Genomic DNA, 23491 nt, shown 5'->3' with positions numbered 1-23491 from the left:
TTTCTTCAGTTCTTTCTTCATATTGCATCCTGAAGATCTGTTAGACATAATGGTCTAATAGTGTTATTCTGCTGAAAACGTTTTGATGATTCATGTTAGTTTTTAGGTAAAAAAAAAACTAAACATGACTTTTAAAGTCAAAACACCTAACGTAACTTACAAATCCTTCATGATTTGGCTTTTGTGTATCTCTCTGGCCTCACATTCTTCCCTTGTTCTACAACGGAATCATGTGAAACTGCAGATTTTTGAATGTGCTATTCATCTCCCCCTCTGCACCCTGCCCTTGCATTCCCTGATCATATTTCATGCTGCTTTCTTTCCCACTTTAATTAGCTATTTCCTACTCATCCCTCAAGCCTGAACTTAGATATCACTTCATCTGTTCAAGAAACCTGATTCATGAAGTCTAGGTTTAGAGACCCTCCTAAGTACTTCTCCTTTCTCCTTTTCTGATCATAACTGTATTAGTTGTTCACTCCTTTATCCATAGTGTCTCCATTACGTCAGTGCATAACACACATTTGTCGAATGAATGAATGAATTTTTTTAATTCAAAAATCGTGAATTGAGCCCTCAACTTGTGCCAGGCACTTTTCTAAGTTGTGGGAATACTGCAGTGAGCAAAACCAAGTCCCTGCTCTCATGGAACTTACTTTCTAGAGTGATAGGGAGAGAGACAGATAAATACATATATAATGTGTCATGGCATGGTAAATGCAATGAAAACAAAAAACAGAGGAGTGAGAGAATATGGTCTTTGAAAGAAGAGAAGCATGGGGAGGACATTCTAGACAGAGGTTTAAATTTATTTATTTTATTTTTGGCTGTGTTGGGTCTTCGTTGCTGCACACGGGCATTCTCTAGTTGCGGCGAGCGGGGGCTACTCTTGGTTGTGGTGCCCGGGCTTCTCATTGTGGTAGCTTCTCTTGTTGCGGAGCACGGGCTCTAGGAGCGTGGGCTTCAGTAGTTGTGGCACGTGGGCTCTAGAGCGCAGGCTCAGTAGTTGTGGTGCACGGGCTTAGTTGCTCCATGGCATGTGGGATCTTCCTGAACCAGGGCTCGAACCCATGTCCCCTGCATTGGCAGGCGGATTCTTTTTTTTTTTTAATTTTTTTATTTATTTTATTTATTGATTTTTGGCTGTGTTGGGTCTCCGTTGCTGCGTGCAGGCTTTCTCTAGTTGTGGTGAGCGGGGGCTACTCTTCGTTGTGGTGCGTGGGCTTCTCATTGCAGTGGCTTCTCTTGTTGCAGAGCACGGGCTCTAGGCGCACAGGCTTCAGTAGCTGCAGTACGTGAGCTCAGTAGTTGTGGCTCGAGGGCTCTAGAGCACAAGCTCAGTAGTTGTGGCTCATGGGCTTAGTTGCTCCGTGGCATGTGAGATCTTCCCAGACCAGGACTCGAACCCGTGTCCCCTGCATTGGCAAACGGATTCTTAACTACTGTGCCACCGGGGAAGCCCGGCAGGTGGATTCTTAACCACTGCGCCACCAGGGAAGTCCCTAGACAGAGGTTTTAATCTGGCTCTTGTATGTAATATGATAACTGACTTAAGGCCAGGAGACTGTTGAAGAAAGTATAGGAAGCTAGGGCATAGATGATAAGATTGGTTTCATGCTGGTCATAAAATAATTGACAAAATTTGTCTATGAATCAGCTGTGCCTATGAGGAGAGTTCTAAAATTTAACATAACTGGGAAAACAATGTCATTGACTGGAATGTGGAAATGTTTTTTAAATAATAAAATATGAATATAAGTATTAGAAAATGTATACTCTTAAAGCAGTTGTGGGAAGTAAAAGATCCAGGTAAAGGATGATTGGTTGGAGCCCTATAGAGAAAACCGGTTTGGTGACTTGTCAGTTTTATGGGGGTAAGAGTTGCAGCTGAAAGATTATGTGAATTTTTTTAAAAAAATTAATGAATCCATAGGTTTTTCATTCATAGTGACCTTTAATCATCATATATTTCTCTAGATCACTTAAAAATATTTCTCCGATATGGGTAGATCCATGGCATTTTTTGAGATTTTTGTATTTCTCTAAGAAACGTAGGAATATAGATGAAAAAAAAATCAATGCTTAAAAACTTGTGTTTCATAACAGTAGTTTCCTACTTTTTGTGTCTTTTAGTTCCATTTCCAGAAGCATTTAATCTCAATTCTGGTCACTTCCCTTTATAATTACCTCTATATTTCTGAATAATAAACTTATAATCCTATTTCTTTATTTATTAATTTTAGACATTACTTCTTGACTTCCCACAATGGTACATGAGTACATAGTCCTCTCTCTGCTTCATGCTCCCAACATAGTTATATTACATTTTTAGTTAAATAGGTTAACTAGTCAGTGTCTACATTATTATGACTGAAAGTTATTCATGGTTCTGGCAAGTAATGTCTTTTATCATCAGCATCAGAATTCTTTATTGTTGTCAGTCTTAAGAATTGTATGCTACGTTTTCTTTATAACAGAGTTCATCTTTCCTCATGCTTGTTTCTGCCACATGCCCATCACTGATACTTTCCTTATGCTGAAATCATGGCGTTCCTTCTTGTGTCTTTCCTGGAACCACCTCTCCTCTTCAGTCTGAATGCATTCTCTGGTCTTGCTGTGTAGCTGTAGCTCTGAGGATTTTCTTTACTGTGCTTCTGTGTGGGGGTTTGTTTTCCGGAACTCTGTCCTCCTCTGTCTCAGTAGATGCCTTCAGTTTGTAACAAATCCTCTAGTAGTTTTCTAATAAAATAAAATGGGAGGTAAAGTTGAGAACCTGCACATTGGAAATAAACTTTATTCCAGCTGGACACAACCAAGTTTGTCTGGGTATGAAATCTTAGATTGAGAATCGTTTCCCCTGAAGTTTTGAAGGCATTGCTTCATTGTTCGCTAGCTTTAGAGTTGCCAGAGAGAAGTTCAGTGCCATGCTCAATCTCTGTTCCTCTTTTATGGTCTTTTTTTTTTCTCTCTTAAAAAGTTTAGTATATTTATGATTTTTAAAAATTCACTGATATGTGCCTGTAGGCCTTTCTTCATTCACCAGGCACTTAGTAGGTGATAGACGTGACTACTATCCTTTGCGTGGGAAATTTTCCTGTGTCATTTTTTCCCATTTTCTCCTGAATCCCCTAACTTTCCATTCTCTCTTTGTATGAGTTGTGTATTAGCCATCTATTTCTACTTTTTCTACTATTTCTACTTTTGTATTTTCCGTCTTGTTGTTGTTGTTGTTTTACTTTCTGGGATATTTTCTTGATTTTACTTTTAGTCCTTTTTTTGATTTTTTTATTTTGGTGATCATATTTTTAATTTCCAGCAGCTGTTTCTTGGCTTTTGTACATAAAATTTTACTGTTCTTGTTTTATGGATACAACCTCTACTCTTTCCTCTCTGAATCTATTAATTATAGGGAAATTTTTTATTTGTATGATATTTGTTTTTTCTCTGTTCCCTGCATTGACTATTCTGTTGCTGTTATTTTAGTTTCTGTCTTTCTTGTTGGCTATTATGGATATTCTTCAGTGAATATTGTAGTATGTGTTTTTGGTTTTGAGCTTATAGAGGAGTAGAAGTGCTGGGTCATAGAGTATGCATATGTTCAGCTTTGTTAGATGCTACCATATAGTTTTCCAAAGTGATTATACAAAGTTACCCTTCTACCACCAGTGTGCAGTTGCTTCACATTCTTGTCAGCACTTGGTATTATCAGTCTTTAAAATTTTGAACATTCTGGTATGTGTTTAGGTGTATTTGTTACAGTTTTACCTTGCATTTCCTTGGTATTTAATGATACTGTGCACTGTTTGTATGTCTGTTGGCTGCATAGATATCCTTTCTTTTGAAGTGCCTACTCTTTTATGCATTGTTCTGTTATGTTGTTTATCTTTTTTCCATTGACTTGTGGGAGTTCTTTGTATATTCTCAGTATCAGTACTTTGTCAGATATATCTATCACACGTATCTTCTTCCAGTTTGTGACTTACCTTTTCCACTTCCTTAATGGAGTTTCTTGGTAAATGTAAGTTCATAATTTTAAGAGAGTTGGGAGGTGGGATAGAGACTGGGAGAGTGTGGGGTGGGGGCTTCTGGGGTGCTAGTGATATTCTGTTTCTTGATCTGCATGGTAGTTACATGAGTGTTTACTTTATGAAACTCCAGTGAGCTGTATACTTATGGTTTTTTTTACACTTTTCTGTATGTAATACTTCAATGATGATTTACGAAAAGTAAAGGATATACTTCATCAGTCTCTTCCTTTTATTTCTGTGACGTGTTTAAGAAATTTTTGCTTACCCCAAGGTTATCAATATATACCCCATGTCATCTTCTGAAAGCTTTGTTTTACTTTTGAATTTGGGTCTATGATCCATCTGGAATTGACTTTTGTGTATGATGTGAGGTAGACTTATTTTTTTCCCGTATGGATATCCAATTGATCCAGCACCATTTACTGAAAGACCATTCTTTTTCCATTGCTTTGTGTTGTCACCTCTGTCATAAATGAAATGTGTAAGTGTGAAAGTCTTGTGAAAGTCTGTTTTTGGTCTGTTCTGCTCCTTTGCCCTATTTGTACATGTGAATCTGTTTCTACACTCTGTTTTATTTCATTGGTCTGTTTGTTGTTTCTCAATACTGCACTCTTTTAATTGCTGTAGTTTTATAAAAAGTCTTGATATCTGGTAGTGTAAGTTTTCCAGCTTTCTTATTCTTCATTTAAGATTATCTTGGTTAGTCTTGGCTGTTGGCGTTTCCACATACATTTTATTTTATTTGTTTATTCATTTATTTAAAGTTTTTTTTTTTGATGTGGACCATTTTTAAAGTCTTTATTGAATTTGTTACAATATTGCTTCTGTTTTATGTTCTGGTTTTTTTTGGCCACGAGGCATGTGGGATCTTAGCTCCTTGACCAGGGATCAAACCCGTACCCCCTGCACTGGAAGGTGAAGTCTTAACCGCTGGACCACCAGGGAAGTCCCCCACATACACTTTAGACTCAGCTTGTCTAGTCTTCTTCAAAACCTGCCAGGATTTAAATCTATAGATCAATTTGGGGGAGAATTAATATTTTTACAATATTAAGTCTTACAATTCACTAACCTTGTATATCCCACCATTAAGATTTTATAGTTTTCAGTCTAGACATCTTACATCTTTGATTTCTAGATATCTGATGTTTTTTAATGCTATTCTGATTACATTTAATTTTTTCTAGTTATCTGTTGCTAATATGAAGAAATAAGCTGAATTTTGTATATTGACTATGTATTCAGTTATCTTCCTAAATTCATTCATTAGATAGTGAGTCTCTCCAACTTTGCACGTGAACAAACATATCATCTGCAAACGAGAGTTGTTTTCTTCCTTGCCAATCCTTAAACCTTTGATTTTTTTTTTCCTTGTCTTATTTCACTGGCTTGGAATGCTAATATGCTCTTGAATAAAAGTGATAGCAGACATCCTTGTCTGTTATTGTAATACCAGGGAACGTTTTTAATCATTCTCCATTAAATATGATGCTTGCTGTAGGTTTTTTGGTAAATACCCTTTGCCAAATTAAGGAAATTCACTATATTCCTAGTTTACTAAGAATATCTTTCATGAGTGGGTATTGAATTTTATCAAATTATTTTCCCTACCTAGTTAAATGATATAATGATCTCTTTTCTGTCAATAGGGTGAATTACAGTGATTGGTTGATGTGGTAAATTGCAAGACTTGATTTTTTTAGATGGAAAAACCTTTAAACATACCTTGAATTCCTGTATTAAGCTCAGTGTGGTCATGTTGTGTTATCATTGTTTAGATTTGGTGTTATTTTGTTTAGGATTTTTTGCATTTATAGTCACAAGAGAGATTGATGTGCATTTTTCTTTTCTCATAATTTTCTTCTCAAGCTTTAGTATCAAGGTTTTGCTGGCCTTGTAAAATAAGCTGGGAGGTGATATCTCTTTTAATATTCCCTGGAAGAATTTGTGGAAGATTGGTACTTTTCTTTAAATGTTTGGAAGACTGAATTGTGAAGTCATCTCAGCCTAATTTGTTGTTGTTGTTGTTTTTAAGTGGAAGGCCTTGAAACTGCGGATTCAGTTTATTTAATGAGTATGTGGATGAATATTCATAGTTCCTGTACCAACTTCGAGAACATGTTTTTCTAGGAATTCGTGCATTTCATAATTTTCAAGTTAATGATATAAGGATGTTCATAATATCTTCTAGTAATATTTTTAATGTTTGTAGTATCTGTGATACCCTCTTTTCTCTGTTGGTAGTATCTAGGTGAAAGGTGGAATGAAGTATTGGGGAGAGCTTTCTTAACAAGTTTTGAACTCAGTCTATACATGCACATTTCCCCATGGAAAACCAAACTCCTATTTTTATCATCAAATTTATTAAGATAATATTTATTTTATGGAAGTTAGTTAATTATAATGGGTTAAGTTTTGTCTTATTTGACACTTACTGCCTTGAAGTAATTTTCTAGTAATATTGGAGGCTTTGTTTTCTCATTGTCTATATTTGCTTTCCATTTCTTTACTCTTTATTGTCAGCGTTTTGAGTCCCTTTATTTTTAGAAATTGTTTTTTTCCATAAAACATACAGTTGATTTTTTTTTTCCTATCTGACCTGAGGGTCTTTTTTTCTTTTATAGCTGAGTTGACCATTATATTTATTGAGTTTATAGATATGTTTGGTCTTGATTCTATCATTCTATTTATATACTGTTTTTAATATTTTATTGTCATTTTCTGGTATTAAAATTTTTGTTCTGAGGTCTGGGTTTTCCACTTAAATTCATACTTCTGATAATTTTGAGAATTTGTAACCTGATTTTAGTTCTAATCATTGCTCGTGTCATGTTTTAAATAGTACGTATGTACTTCTATTTCTTGATTTATTGATATTAAAAAGGAAATATTATCTATTAATGTCCCACTATAAAAATGAGGAATTACTTTATACTATTGAAATTAGTTTCAGGGAAGCTCTTCTGATAAACAACTAGTGATAGCTCTCTATCAGAGATTAAAGTTCTTGCACTTGAGTGGGTTTTGAAATCATTAATTCATTTATTAAACAGAGTATATTGTTGCTTCTATTACAGGTGCTGTACAAACACACAAATCAGTCATGCATCCTCTCCTTATAAAACTTTCAATCTAATAAGGAAAACAAACACTGAACAAATAATTTCAACTGTGTGGAAATGTGACATACAAGAAATAAAGGAACATAGCTACATCCTTATATGGACTTACATATTAATAGGAAAATTGTTACAACTTTTCCTGTGGGAGTAGCACATGAAAAACTTACAGGCCTCATGAGCAAGTATTCTTATTCCATGGTTATCTTAGGGTAACAGTACCTTTTCAGGTACTTGGCAAGTATTACCTACCCACTTTGTGTAAGTGAAGTGGCGTCATGACAGCGTTCAGACGAGCAGCTGCAGCAGACGGTTCCTGCACCTCCGTCCTCCTCAGCTCCGCTGCCTCTCGCTTCATCCTTCTCTCCTCTCCAGCCCACATTGTTATCTTTTGCCTTCACAAGCGATCTCACTGTAGTTTGCACAGCCACATGAGTCAAGCTTTTCCTTGATTTACATAATAATTTTCTTGTCATTATCTAGCCCTTTCTTCCTAGCCCACTCCCCAAAATGAAAGGGTAGCTCATGTTTGTCTTTTGATGTCTGCAGGCCATGGTATTTAAGTTAAGTTGTTTTTGCTGACCAAAACTAGCAACTCAGATATCATATGGGGTTGATTTGAAATAGAGCAGTTTATAAACTGGACAGCAAATTCCTTCTGGGCAGGAAACATTGTTCTTCTGTGTAGCCCTAACCCAGTGTCTTGCATATTTAGCTTTTCATGAATCACTGAATATAAAGTGTACATTTTTGGGGTTTTGGTTTAGTCTGCAAATACATGACAAGCTCCTTTGTTCTTTGATTAGATTTAGCAAAAGCCTTAGAGAAGTGAATAAGATATTCATCGAATTTACGAAATCCTAACATTGGAAAATATTCTGAACAATACAATAAAATTTTTATGTTTTCAAAGAACTTCCTCGTTTTTTATCAGTGTTTATCTTCTGAGGTAGATAAGGCAGTTATTAGTATTTCTATTTTACTTGTGAAGATACATCCAAAGGTGATTAAGTGACTTCCCTAAGACAGCACATCTATTTAATGGTTGAGTCAGGACCAAAGCATTAAACTTCTAAACCAGTGGTTTTCCTGTTACCCTGTACTCCCTCTACTTAGCCACAAATTCATCCCATGAAATTTGAGTGTCTTGCATCATGCTCTTGACAGAGATGAAGACTGTGCAAGTTAAAATTCATAAAATGGTTAAATTTTAAAGGTAACTTTTGGTTCTTCTACTTTACAAAGTATTAACACTTCTGTGCTCAAATACTTTAAAAGGTATATTACATCTTTTTTTAATGTTGATAATTATTTTGTTTTGTTCTGTTTTCTTTTAAATATTTATTTATTTATTTGGTTGTGCCTGATCTTAGTTGTGTCGGGCAGATTCCTTAGTTGCAGCTCAAGAGCTCCTTAGGTGTGGCTCGCTGGCTCCTTAGTTGCGGCACACGGGTGGGCTCCTTAGTTGTGGAATGCGAACTCTTAGTTGTGGCATGTGAACTCTTAGTTGCAGCATGCATGTGGGATCTAGTTCCCTTACCAGGGATTGAACCTGGGCCCCCTGCATTGGGAGTGTGAAGTCTTAACCACTGTGCCACCAGGGAAGTCCCGGTATATTTCATCTCATACATTTTAAATATTTGTTTTTATTAGAAAAATTGCTTGTAGTCTTATTTCTTTGATAATTACTGTTAGAAGTCTTTTGTTTTGTTAGAAGTCTTGTCAATTTGTTGCCTAACAGTAATAGAAAATACAGAAACATACAGAGAAGCATCGTAAAAGGCAGACTTGCATAAGTCTTCTGACAGCAGGCAGTGGCAACAGTGAAGTAGGGCAAAGGAGGCTTGAATCAGGAATTGGATTTGGTAATTAGAAGGTTACTGTGACCTTGGGCAGGTCAGTGTTAATATAATAGTAGGAGTAGGGTCGAGGTTAGAAGGAAAGAATGAATGGAAGGTGAGGAAATAAGAAAGTTTCTCTCCTGGTGGAAGGAGGAAGACAGATGGTTTGAGGGAGATGTAGTTAAATAAGGACACTTTTTATGTTAGCCATGTTCCAGTGTATCTGTCACTTCAGGGGAATAAGCCCAAGGAGAAGAAGGGGTAAAATGGAAAGTGTGAGAGGAGGATTTTTTAAATTGCTGGGCGGGATCAGAAGGAGGCAGGAGAAGATACGACCCAGCATCATTGTAGAGAAGCTCTCAGAAAGACGGCAGGATACTGACTCCTCTGAGACAGGAGAATAGCAAAGGAAGGGCGAAATGGTCCAGGGGCGATCCGTGGGGCAGGGAGGATAACTGAAGAAATTTGGGGCCTTTAGGCTTCAGTTGCTGGTGTTTCTAGTCAGCTGTGGAGTCAATTATTACAGGCTTCTTGGCTTAGGAGCTAATATTCAGCTTGTGGTATTTAAAATGAGCAGTAAGAAATAGAAGTTTGGATATATAGCAGTTTTAGATGAATTTAGTTTCATTATTGAAATCTCAGTGTGTTCTATATAGTCAGTTTGATTTTTCCTAATGGAGATTATAATTTCAAAAGGGAAGGGAAGATGTAATTTAAGACAAGATATGAAAATTATATGAAGATCTAAGTTTTTAAGTTTTTGTATGGCTCAGTTTGGTGGGATGCTTTTTCCCTGGACTTCTAATTTAATATTGGCCAGGCCCTACTGATAGCTACATACTAAGAATTTGTGGAAGTTAAAATGTTCAAGATCAACCCATGGTTCTGTTTTGTTACCATACCTATATTTGAACACCTAAAGTCATTCTGAATGGCGCTGTGTTTTTCTCAGTAGTCAGTGACATCTTTGCACATACATATGGTCTCTGATCCTGTGGTAATAATAGAGAACTCCCTCTAAAATCTGTACACACAGATGCTTTTCAACTTACAGGTTGGGATATAAAATGTCGTGTTTCAGTCATCTGGAACTCCACATCTTCCAACAGAAATATGGTTCTGGTGTCCTAGACCAGCCCATAAAAGACGATTAAATCTAAAGTGTGTCTGAATTACTAAAAATAATTACTGTTTATAACCATGTTTCTATCAGGAAGTGTGTTCAATTTCAACTCTTAAGTTAAGAAGTGTTTCTCCCACTTCTGCTTTATCTTTCTCACCCTCTGGCTGTCTGGCAGTGACGAAAGAGGCACCCAGCTCCAGGCCACTTAGTGTGGTTCTGGTAAGGCCCGGGAATGGAGAGCTGGGATAGAGACTCTTTGAAAGTCGAGAAAGGGGCTGGTGTGGTGATGCATATGCCAGGGGAGGGTCTCCCTTCTGTCTCAGCTGTGAGATCTGGGCCCCTGCCACTGTAAACCTCCTGTCTCCTCTCCCCTTTCTCTTCCTCTGGACCCCTGGTTCTTAGCCAGACCTGATTTTGTCCTCCCGCCCTGACCCCAAATACCTGGGGACATTTGGCAGTGTCCAGAGACATTTTGGCTGTTACAACTGGGGTGGTGCTACTCGTATCTAGTGGGTGTAGACCAAGGATGTCGCTAAACATTGAGAACCAAGAATTATCCAACTTGACACGTCAGTAATGTCAAGATTGAGAAACTCAGCTCTAGGCTCCTGCTACTGGTTTGAGTTTTTTGCCTTCTTGCCTCACTGAGGAACAGAAAGGTCGTTTGTTTCCAGATTCTTTTCTACCTTCTGTTCTTGAAACAAGCTCATAGCCCTTTGAGGTTTCTCTAAGGGCTCTCCTATCATCACAAGATGGAAATAGATGGAGTAAAAATAACAAGAAAATTGCAGTTTCAGGAAATCTTAATGAAAAGCTTCCATGTTATCCACTCACTGTACTTTAAATAGAACAAAATTCTCATCCCTCTTGAGGCTTCCGTCCTTCTTCCGCATTATGATCTCCTCATTCCCTGGGCTTCCCTCCTTCCTACCGTACAGCTCAGTCGCAGAGGCTTTGGCAGGGGGTCCTCTCTCCAGTCCTCCAAATGAGGAGTGACAAGAGGGAAGAGAAATCCTTGGGCTGTTTTGACACGGAGTGAGGGGAAGCTTCCTTCGTTATTGCATAGATCCGGCCAGAACAATTTTCTGTTGCCCTGCTACTTTGAAGGAATTCACAGAATGAGATCATACCACAGCGCTTCCCTAAGTACTGCTACACGGCACGGGGGTCTCCTGTCTCTGCTGGTCTCTCCTCCTGTCCACCCGGCACGGTAGTTACCATCCCTCTGGCTTCCTGGGCATGTGACCTGAGCACTTCCTTACTAGGGCCCGTGCCTGGTCAAGTGCTGTGCTGTCATCATGAAATAATCTTAATAACGTTGGGAACAAGAGCCTCACATTTTCACTTCGTACTGGGCCTCGCAAACTGTGTAGCTTACCAGAGTTCTCCCAGCCAACCCTGGGCCCAGGAGGGGTGCAGACTGGCTTGGATGAGAAAAGGAAGTGGAAGGGTTTTAAGATACTTAGAGTAGCAAGAAGGCCCCCCGCTGAAAATCTGGGCGGGACTGGCAGACTGGAATGCATGTCTCAGTCTTCCTTTGTAAATATGCACCTTTCCGAGCTGACTCTTTTTGCTGTGTTTATATTTGTTAATTTTAATAAGATGACCAGTTACTTACTAGGTACTATTGTGTGATGAACAGTGTGCTAGACGCCGTGGGTAAAATTAAGTAGTAAACTGATATTTGCTCTCTATGGGTTATCTTCAGGTGTTTATAAAACCTCCTCGTGTAGTGTCCATAACCATTTGAGATTGTTTTTATTGTCCCCTTCCATAGGGTAGGAAGCTGAAACGGGCTATGTTACTTGTCTAAGTTTATAAAGCTAGTAAATGACAAAGAATGGATTTGAACCTAGGTTGGTCTGACTCTGAAGGCCAGTCCCGTTCAATCAGCTACTCAGAAGTTCAGTCTTCCTACTGTCCAGTTGACTCTCAAGTTAAGGTCATGAGTATACATAGGAGGTCAATTTCTTTTAATCAGTGAATTGTTTTAAAACACTACACAGTGCTTTTCAAATGAAATATAATGGTGGATGAAAATGTGTATTTGATCTAGATGCTTTTCCTTGTGTTCATGAGAAATAGGTATTCGCATAAGTAACCTAAAATAGTACTCTTACAGAAAAAACTCAAAAGTCTTCCATTCTATAAGCTTCGTAAATCACTCCATCTCTCCTGTTTTATGAAACATCCATTGGAGCTAACACTCCATTGTTAGCGTGACTTACCTGAAAGAGTTTTCTTGGAGTACGGGTTTCTGTCTTTAATTTTTATCCACCAAATAAAAAATGTCTTATTCAATGTCATCGATATTTGCGATTAATTCTAAGAAAGCTAATTTGTAGAGAATATATTTTATACCAATTCTTTGGTTTTTATCATGTGAGCTACCCCACATTATGGTTTGGTATCATCTTTTTTTTTTTAATATTTATTTATTTTGGGGACTTCCCTGGTGGCACAGTGGTTAAGAATCCGTCCTCCAATGCAGGAGACACGGGTTCGAGCCCTGGTCTGGGAAGATCCCACATGCTGTGGAGCAACTGAGCCCGTGTGCCACAACTACTGAGCTTGTGCTCTAGAACTCGTGAGCCACAACTACTGAAGCCTGCATGCCACAACTACTGAGCCTGCGTGCCTAGAGCCCATGCTCCTCAACAAGAGAAGCCACTGCAATGAGAAGCGTGTGCACCACATTGAAGAGTAGCCCCCGCTCGCTGCAACTAGAGAAAGCCCGCGTGCAGCAACAAAGACCCAACGCAGCCAAAAATAAATAAATAAATAGATAAATATTTTTAAAAATATTTATCTATTTATTTATTTATTTGGAAGCACTGGGTCTTTGTTGCGGCAGGCAGGCTCCTTAGTTGCGGCTCATCAGCTCCTTAGTTGTGGCATGCGAACTCTTAGTTGTGGCATGCATGTGGGATCTAGTTCCCTGACCAGGGATCGAACCCGGGCCCCCTGCATTGGGAGCGCAGAGTCTTAGTCACTGCACTACTAGGGATGTCCCTTGATATCATCTTGAAACCCTGTGCCAGCTTTAGCCAAAATACATTACATGGCCAGGCCTCTTAATTCTACATGAGGAGGAGGCAGGCGTCGGCACCAGTCACCTACAGTGGGCAATTTACACAGCATTACTTAGTTGGTAAATGGATTAAGAGCAACTTGACAGTTTTCTTAGCAGTTACTGATCTTTCATCTGCCTTTGATTTCATGACTACAAGGGTCTCAGGCCTGTTACTGTTAACACAGAGCCATGCATTTAAGTGTTCTTCCAGAGCTTTTACTGTTAAGATCAGGACTGTTTAATCACACTGACCTGAGTTTTAATTCCAGCTGCACCACTGACTAGTTGTGCACCTTTGGTGAGTTACTGTAGGTGGGACCAATGATGTCTTCAAAATGCTGTAGGAAAGACCGAATTACTGTATGTAAAGCCCTGAGCACAGTGCCAGGCTGAAGGAAAGGGTTCAGTGGGTAAGTGGGAGTTGTCATCCTCCTTCTCCTCTTATTCCACCAAGAGAATATGCCTGGGCATAAACAGAACTTTGGGCAAGCCCTTTTTCTGTTTACACCTAAATAATTTGGTATATTCTTAAATATACTTTGACACACGTCCTCCTGCAGTGAAAAATAGAAAGGCACATATCTTCCTCCTGTTCTCTGTGAGGAGAGGATAGCATGATGTGTTTTTTATTTTCTAGTAGAATCAGGAATAACTCGGGGGTCTCGGTGATCAGTGTACACAGCCCTGTGTGTGTACTGCCGTTCTCTCAGCACAGACCAGACCAGCCTTTTTCAAACTGAGATCCCCGGCCTGTATCAGAATCACCTAAGAAACTGGTTAAAAAAATAAAATAAAAGCCAGCTCTCTAACCCCAGACCTACTGAACAGAATCTCTGGGGCTGAGGTCTTAGAACATGCATGTAAAATAAGCCACCGTGGTTATTCTTGTGTATAAAAAGCATTTAGAAATACTGGCCCATACTCTCCGTCTCACTCCCCTGCCTTTGCTTAAGCTATTTCCTTGGCTTGGAGTAGTCTTTCCTCTTCTATTCAAATGCTGCCTCTTCCTAAAAGCCCTTCCAGATTCTCCCAAATTGAAGTTAATTTTGTATCTTCATTATTGCAATTATTACAGTCTACCTCATAGAGTTTTGCTAGTTTTTCACCAAACAGTAAGCAGCTAGAGGGCAGTGATTGCCTGATTGCCAGTTATCCTAATAACTATCCCTGGTGCCCAGCAAAGTGCTTTGTGTATAATGGGCACTAAAAGAGTATCTGTAATTTGGATTGGTTCTCTACTGCTTTTTTCCAATAAAACCTTCTGTTCTGACTTCCTCCGAAGAGCACAGATCCCTTCAGAGTACATATTATTAAGCTCAGGGTGATGGAGGACAGTCCTAATAAACATGATCAGCCTTGCATCCCAGCACATCAGAATTGGGATGTGTGTTTGTGTATGATATGAGGAATTGTTTGACATCCCCGTTTCTTCCTTATCCTCATCTTTGGATATCATTTGTAAGGCACGTTGAAAGAGTCTGCCGAAGTCCTAGTTATAACACATCATCATGCTTGTCCTCTGGGACTCTAAGATAGATAAAGTACTTGCAGCTGTGCTTCCAATGATGTCATAGAGGTATTTCCTGCATTCATGTGTGGAGCAAAGGTGTAGAGATGAACTCCACTTTCTAGTAAGATGGTTTCTCCAAAGCTGCACTGTCCCTGTCAGTGATATTTTAGGCACTCTTTATGGTTTTGGACAACTTTTAATCCCATCCTGTGCTTCTCTGTCAACTGGCTTGTTGGATAGGGCATTGCCCAGATCGTTGGCAATATAAAGCGATGCACACATGGGAGCTCTCCAGTTCTCTTATATACTGGAGGGTGACAAAGAAAACATGATATTAGAGGAGGGTCTGATTAGTGGGGGTTAGAAAGGGATAGAATAGCTGAGAGGGAGAGCACATTAGGGAGTTTCTCCAAATATTCGATCCTTAAAAGCGTTACATTGATTATTTGACCTCACCCAAGGCAGCAGGGTTAAGCCGTGAAAACTATTGGATTTGGCAGGTGAAATCAGATTTTCATTGGGTGGATTAGGATTTATGAAAGCAATAGTGTTCATGAAAGTAGGGTGGAGAAGACAGCTGTCCTAGTGGGGGACTCCTTACACATTTAGGGAGATTCATCTTTTTGATATTTCTGTCTTTAGATTTCTAATGGAAATTCAATAAAAAGAACTCCAGATTACCACAGTTAATCACCTAGTAAACACGTGGAATACATAAATGAGTAGATCAGAAATTTTAATTTCAGGCAGAGGAAGACCTCTCCCTTTCGCTGCACCCCTCCAAAGCATTCAGGGCTATAAAGTAACCAGAGATAACGAGAAAGGTCACTGAACTTGGTGAGAGGAGCTGACTAAGTTTTACAGTAAATTTAATGGAAATTCATGGAATAGGGGGTGGGGTAATAAAGTTGAACTGGGCCTGGGAGAATGGAGATAGTGCATGTTGATCATTCCTTGAGCAATTGGCTTGGGGAAAAAAATGGTAATTGTATCAGTGGGATAAAGTTTATGTTTATAAAAAAAAAAACCAGAGCGTACAGTTCCAGCACCCCAAGGAATTCCCTTGCGCTAACCCCTTGCAGTGAGACCCTCCCTCTACCCCTAATCCCTGGCAACCGTCCCTATAGTTTTTTCTTTTTTAGGATGTCATATAAATTCAATCATACAATATGTAAAAGACTGGACTCCTTCACTTAGCATAATGCCTGCTCAGTGTAAATTTTAAACATATTTTAAAGTACAAAGAATCCCCCCTCTCCAAAACAAAACAAGTAGGAACCTGAGAAGATGGGTGTAGAGAAAGTGAGTTAGGGACATATTGAAATGTAAACAGACATCTAGCTCATGAAGATGGTTCCGGTCCTCATGGAACCTAGGCAAGCTTGTTAGCTTTGAACGCATGGTGGACAGGATGGAGAGGAGGGCAGTGGTACTCTTGACCAGTTAAATATTTTCTTTTCTCAAACTAGCCTCCTTTCCTGCTCTGAACTTTCCCACTACCTCCCCACTTCTCGGGGGTGGGGGGTAGGGGCAGGGAGAAATACACACATACACACTTATACATTCATAAATACATGTATCTCCATTTTCATGGCATAAGCATTTCATTTATAAAGAGCTCATCAATCTTTCAGTTTCAACTTCACATTTAGTTGAGGGCTATCAGATGATGCGTAGTGGTACCAGGATTTGTAATCTAGAGCTGTACACTTGTTTCTCAATCCAAGATTTATTTTGCAAAATTTTTCTTTCTAAATTTTTTTCCTTCAAATTAATAGGAATTTAAACATTAAAAATTATAGAGGGTAAACAATTTAACTTTTGCTATCTAGAATTGGAATTTTTAGATGTAATTTGTTAGTAATCATCTCTGTACAAGGTTTTCAAACTTGGTTTTTTGCAGTGCTATTTTTACAAATTATATATATATATATATATATAATTTTATTATAAAAGCACTTACTAATCTCATATTCACTGACTCCCTCTGTATGCTTTTTCATTAGGAATTAACTGCACTTTGGTTTTTCTTGTTTTTTTCCTATAGTTGTGATATTCAAAGCATAGATGATTGTTATTTCCCCAAAGAGGAAAAGCAGGCAGGCTTTCTTGGGACATTTATCACATTCATTAATTATTACCTTCACCTAACTATTTTTCCCATGACGGTTGATATATTCATGTCCTCATATGTGTTGACCACATATTCTGCTGCTGATGTAATTTGTGTGGAGATACAAGGAGCTGTTAACCTTATACCAGAGGTCTTCAAAGGACAGTGAAGCAGGTTACTCTTGGTGCTAGCATTGTGGTTATTATGTAATTTAACATATTATTGTTCTGCCATAAATAGAATTATTTTCCTGTATCTTTTCATTTGTCTGGAAGGCGATTATTTGATACTTTTCATATATCCTGAAGTTAGAATATAAGCCTGAAAAGCCCTCAGAGTGGTCAAAATTTGTTAAAAGTAAATGAAATGAACCTTATTCCTACTCTGTGACAGGTGTTTACATATACTGCTTTATTTAATCTCCACAGTAATCTTATGTGATAGTCATTGCTGCCACATTTTACAGAAGAGGAAATTGAAACTCTGGAGGTTATAGAACTCGTCCAGGGTCATACATCTATAGCTGGGCTCTCAACTTGGGTTTGTGTGTCCCTCAAGATCCTGATTCTGAGTCCATTTACTCCCACATTCAGTCATTCACACAAATATTTTTTCAGTATTTACCACGCGACAGGCCCTGGGTATCCAGGGTTAAAGACAGATATATCGAAGCCTGAGGAATTCCTTTATCTGTTTTTTGGGCTGTAGTAAATATGAAACAGACTAGAAAAGAGATGAGGCTTAAGGACAAAGACACTGTCTATCTTATCTACTGTTGCATCCACAGGACAAGCACAGCACATAGTAGGAGCTCAATAAATACATGTCGAATGGATGAATGATATTAGTGAGAAGTAATAGCCAAGTAGGAGAGAGAACTAAGTGTAGGAAGGGTATAAAATCAAACAGAACTGTCCTGGACCATTTAGTGTTTGAATAAGCAATTGCGTACCTCACTAGCCCCAGAGGGTGTGAAGAGACTTCAGTGTGCTCACTGGTGTCAGAAGGGTGACCTGGGGCCCCCGAGTGGCTAAGGCAACCCAGGCTCTGTGCAACAGGAAGAGAGTCACTCATGAACATTACATCCTGTTTAAAAAGCAATGAAGTATGTAAGACATTTTAGGAAAGTTTCCATTAAAAAATGGCCCTTCTCCCCTTAAAGTATGCTAAAGGGCTAAACTTCAGTGTCTTGGCAAAATCACATAGGTGGAGGAGTTATTTCCCAAACAATATTGGATTAAGAGGTATTACATAATATAGTTTTTCTCTTTCCTGGTAAATTATAACATTAAATTTTCATGCCAAGTGAATCTTTAAAAAATTCAAGTTATACTCTTTGGAAGATACCTTATAAAGGACTATATATAGTACATAGCACATAACAATCTATTGTATGTAACAAGTGAATAGGTTGCATAGAATAACAAAAGTTTTTGAGTAATATAACTTGAAAGAATTATGATGTGTTGAAGTCACGTTTGGAATATCATTTAGCTTTTTGTAAGGAAAAAGTGGGGAAATTAGGAAACTACTGAAATGATTTCAATTTCATTATTCAACAGCATCAATGCGCTACTTTCTTGTCCCAAGAATGTATCTATTAACAGTGATGTTTTGCCTTACAGCTTTTCTGGGAGAAGAGGCTACAAGGACTTAGTGCATCAGATGTAACTGAACAAATTATAAAAACCATGGAACTACCTAAAGGTCTTCAAGGTATTATCCAAGTTCAGTTGAGCAGTACCTACTATGTGCCAGGCTCTGTGTTAGGTGCAGTGGAGTCAGACATGCTTGAGACAAGTCTTTGCTTTGGGGACTGTATGCCTTGCTGGATGAGGTACCTCTTGGGTTTTAGTAAACCCAGAGGAAATGTACCTGAAAAGCTTGTACGTTGCAGGGATGCGTCAGGGCAGTGTCTTACTTAAGATTTTTTTCTGCGTGTACATTTTGGCTTTAGATTAGTTAGGTTCGTCATGTAAATTAACCCATGTTCTGCTTTTAGAACCAAATGCAGCTGAATGACAGAATGTCCCAAGCTTCCTGCTCAAAGCAGCATCTGGCCCCAGCGCATGCTCTTTCTCTCCTCCTCTTATCAGAAGAGCAGCCAACAGCTCTCCTTCTGCCTCTCCCTCCCCAAACTGCTGCTGCAAGTAGCAGTGGGAGCAGATGCCCGTTGGTCCAGTGACAGGAGGGAGTGGGATCTGGGGTGGAGAGCTCAGCTGCTGGTGTGCTTGTCATATCATATGTTAATTCCAACTTCTAGAGAAGCATTATTTTTCAAGTATTAGAACTTTGGCTTCTAAAACTTGATACACTGTGGATTGCTCAAAAATCCTCATAGTTCATGGTTAGAATATTGTCTCATCCCTCTATGCTCTTGGAAATTATTGCTTTAACTGGTTTAACAAGTTTAGGACTTTAAGCAGTGCACTTAAATGTAGCCATGGTTCCAGTCTCCTACATGTAGTCAAGGTGTGCAATTATTACTTCTGTTAATTTGGATATTTTGTTAGGTATTTGAGAAAGCTGTTAAAGGTGCAGGTACAGCATACTTGCATTGGCTTTTCCTTTGAAATCCCTACACAAAACAGATAAGTTTTGAGATATGGCTAGAAATGAATGTTAAACAGCTACAGGGGAAACTATTCCAGGATCCTAGGGACACATTAATAGGGATACTGGAGTGTAATATGACCTTAGAAGGGACTTAGATCATTAAAATAATTGAACTTGCTTGTAGAAATGTAGCCAACTTTTAAAAAGTTTAATACTTTGGAAAATGTATTTTTAAGTTATGTTAAAGTTTTATTGTAATACTCAGGTATTTTGTTACTGTTTCTTTAATGTTAATTCTTTGGTGTATAATAACTAAATAGATATGCTATTATCCTTTGCTGCTTTGGCTTGTGTCAGTTTTAAATAGCTGATCCCAAATGAATATAAAGATATCCGTTGTTTTAGGTTACATAAGGTTTGCTCAGCACATCTAGAAATTTCCTTTAACTCATATATGTTTCTAATTGCAGGAGTTGGTCCAGGTAGTAATGATGAGACCCTTTTATCTGCTGTTGCCAGTGCTTTGCACACAAGCTCTGCACCGATCACAGGGCAAGTCTCCGCTGCTGTGGAAAAGAACCCCGCTGTTTGGCTTAACACATCTCAACCCCTCTGCAAGGCTTTCATTGTCACAGATGAAGACATTAGGTAAGGCAGCTTAACATGACTTCAAAAGCTTGTCTTTTACACTTGTTACATTTTATACTGCCTATTAGGTTCCGTGGCACATCTAGTAAGTGATGAATCAATCAGAAAGTTATACTTTTTTTTTTTACAGAGCTTTTGTGAAACTAATGAAAGGTGATAGAGAACATTTAAAACAAATACATGCTTGAAAAAGGTAGCAGTGCTGTGTATAAGGCACATCATCACGATGATGTCCAAAGGACAGATCAGTTGTACTCTCTCCACATCATTTTTGCAATGTCTTATGAAATCTGGGGTTCTGCCTTTCTGCTCTAAGAACCCCTTCATTCAGTTATGCCTTTTGTGATTGCTGACTGCATTGGTTTGTCTGCAGTAGCAGATCACTGCTGTGCTACTTTAAGTTCAGTTGTGTTTTCAAAATTCAGTTTACTTATCTTGATTATATTTACCTCACTTAAGCTCAATTTAGAGATTTATTTATCTCTACTTCAACCTGTTTCAAGTAAAGATTTAAGGTGGCCCCAAAGAGACACACACACGCACAGACACACACACACACACACACAGACACACACAGTGAAGCCAGATAAGAAGCAAATGAGAAGAAAGACAAAAGCAAAGAGTAAAGCAATAAAACAGAGCCAGGAATGAGGAGCGGACACAAGGTGCATCTTTTAACATCTTTTACTCTTTCTAAGGCTGGGCCACAAATTAGGTTTTTAGCAGCAAATTTTGAAAGGAAGACATATAGCTCAGATTGATAATGCCCAAGGAGTATAAGCAAACCATTGCTTAGGAGAAACAAAACTATTCCAGATGTTTAAGACCACAAAGAAAATCTTATATGGGATTTATGAGCTTCAGTATTATTACTCTAGAATGATTGTATAGTATACTGTATTTTCTTTAAATATAGGGCAGTGTGTACACTTCACTATTTCTATCCTCTGAATATAAACCAGAAAGCTTTACTGGAGAATTATTCCTAGACCAAACCGGAAGAAGACACTTTGGAATTAAAAAACATGTATTATATTTGTATTTTTTTTCTAAATCCATGAAAGTTGGCATGAGAATGTTTTTAAATGCCTGAGTCTAGCTAGGTTTATAATTGGAAAGCCTTTCCTGGGTTTTAAAGTAGTTTCTTTTGCAAAGATGTAGAATGGTTCAAAGTTGCATTCAGATGCCTTTATTACATAGAATTTACAATCAGTGTTATTTTTTAAGAAAAACAAAATGTAAAATCAAGGAAGGGAATCAACGTGCTCTTTGGGCAGTTCTTACCTTTGAGGAAGGAAATTACTCAGGAGACAAATTCCTGTCTGTCTTGGAATGAGTACCCAGTTAATCAGCAGGGATTCCGCTAGGTCATTATGGGGGTTGACTGAGGTTCTCTGAGTGATGTCATGGGAATGCTGACGGCTTCAACACCAGATCTTTTGACAGTGGAGGAAGCTCTCTCAAAGCCAGATGTGCATGTTTTCCTTTTAGGGGAAACTTGTCTAACAAGTTGTCCATTTGATTTCATTGTCATCACAGAAATTATTAAGCAAACATTTCTTGTTGAATTAGTACAGGTTCAAAACACATGACTGCAAATGGAATTGTTAGCCTTTCTCCAATTGGGTAGCCAATAATCTGTTTGTATTAAACCTTCAACTAAGAATCTCAACATTAAGCATATATATTTTCATCAGTCTTGATACTGTTTTCACCCACGGGTATATTTGTTTTCTAATACTGAGTAACAAGTTCTCACAAACCTCACAGCTTAAAACAATACCTATAAATAGCTCTCAGTTCAGTAGGTCAGAAGTCCGGGACAGGCATGACTGGATTCCCTTCCTGGGGTCTTACAAAGCTGAAATCAAAGTGTCGGTAGAACTGCAGGCCTTCTGTAGCTTGGGCCCCTCCTTAAGTTTGTTGCAGAATTCATTTCTTTGTACTTGTAAGAATGAGGCCCCTGTTCTCTTGTTGGCTGTGGGATGAGGCCATTCGCAGCAGTTAAAGGCTGCCAGCATTTCCTTGCTCCATGGCTCCCTTCATATCCCCTCTCCTGCTTCTTTCTGGAAGGGCCCAGCCCCTTTTAAAGCCTCTTCTTATTAGATCAGGCCCTCTATGATAATCCCTTTTGATTAACTCAAGGCCAGTTATTAGTAACCTAATCATAGAAGGATAGCTCAGTCATATTCATAAGTTCTGCCTGCCCTCAGGGGAGAGAATTTTACTAGGCATCTAAGCAGGGGCAGGTGGGGACATCTTCGGGACTGTGTTAGAATTCTGCCTACCACATCCAGCAGATGCTTTAATTTCAGTTTTCATAAATGTGGGAAGCAGTGCTCAAGACAAAAGAGAAACAGTGGCCAATGTCAAGAGTTTCAGATATACTTCTCTAGCCAAAAGGACCGTTCCTTCCATTTTCTTTGTCTTCCTGATGGGGTGACTTCAGGGCAGTTGGCAGACTCTCATACTCTGTTACTAGGCATGAGAGACTGCCATGAGACGGATACGCCATTTATCATAAAGCCGGAGTCACTGAGCCAGTGGCAGGGCTAACTGTATAAGAAATAAACATTGCGTTCTTCATGACTGCTCCACTGCATGAAAATCGGTTGAACTTCAGTTTCTGTTAATATGATCAAGGCTACAGAGCTCGATTAATTCCGTGACGGATCCCCTCTTTTTGAAAATTCATTTAAAATGTATAAGTCCAAACCTTTTATCTCTTTGTGCTGTTTTTAGAGTTTAGTAAAGATGACGTCTAAAGTTTCTGTGTTTACACAGTATGTGTTAATTTTACTGCCTTGGACATGGTCTCATGAGATAGAGAGACGTGGGGACTAGACTGCAGTAAACACGACTTTACAACTGGTTGAGTGCCCAAGGGGTGAATACTCAGGGCATCTTAGTGGAGCCTTCTGGAACATTGCTCCTCTACCCTTCTGCTTTCCCAGGTTTGGGGCATTGTTACAATTTGTCTTCCTCACCTAATGATGGAGAAAATCACTTCTTTCAGTAGAGCCATCAGTATTCCTTGTTGCATCTCTTATTTGTCCCAGGGCTGCTCCGTCTCCCATTGTGTATCCATCCTAACCACCTTTCCTTTGGTCTCAGGAGGTGACTCGTCCTGTTCTCTAATCAAGGCTCATCCTCCCAGCTGGGCCTTTGCCTCTCTCCCTTTATTGCTTTTTTCTAAGTCTTTTACTTAGCCAGTCTTGTCCCTTCCCTGTGTCTTCAACCATTGCCTCTCCACTGGGTTCTGGAGGCGAATTTCTATTTACCATCTTCATTTGCTAGAACTGTTTTAGGAATCCCTCTCTTGCCCTGTCAAGGAGCTAGTCTCCGTTTTTTCCTGCTTTTTTAAGATGAATTGTATACCAATAGCCTTTCTTCCTGTGCTTTGTTTTTCACCTAATGGTTCTGAACTTTTTTATGACTCGGTGTTATTAACTCTCACTTTTGAGGTTCCTTTAGAGTCCC

At 38.8% G+C, this 23491-nt stretch overlaps 1 protein-coding gene across 2 annotated transcripts in view; it reads left to right on the top strand.

The window, feature by feature from the left end:
- The window catches only part of MBD2 (methyl-CpG binding domain protein 2), a 62977-nt gene that overhangs the window by 34541 nt on the left and 4945 nt on the right, over positions 1–23491 (top strand). For both annotated transcript variants that reach the window (XM_082641441.1, XM_082641440.1), the window contains exons 4-5: positions 18433–18523; positions 19834–20011. In XM_082641441.1, coding sequence (XP_082497567.1) covers positions 18433–18523; positions 19834–20011 — 269 coding nt within the window. The remainder of the gene's footprint in view (positions 1–18432; positions 18524–19833; positions 20012–23491) is intronic.

This window comes from Mesoplodon mirus, assembly GCF_964341445.2.
Source record: "Mesoplodon mirus genome assembly, chromosome: 13".
NCBI classification, from domain to species: domain Eukaryota; kingdom Metazoa; phylum Chordata; class Mammalia; order Artiodactyla; family Ziphiidae; genus Mesoplodon; species Mesoplodon mirus.
The sequence above is the reverse complement of the archived record's forward strand: the minus strand, read 5'-3'. Positions and strand labels throughout refer to the sequence as shown.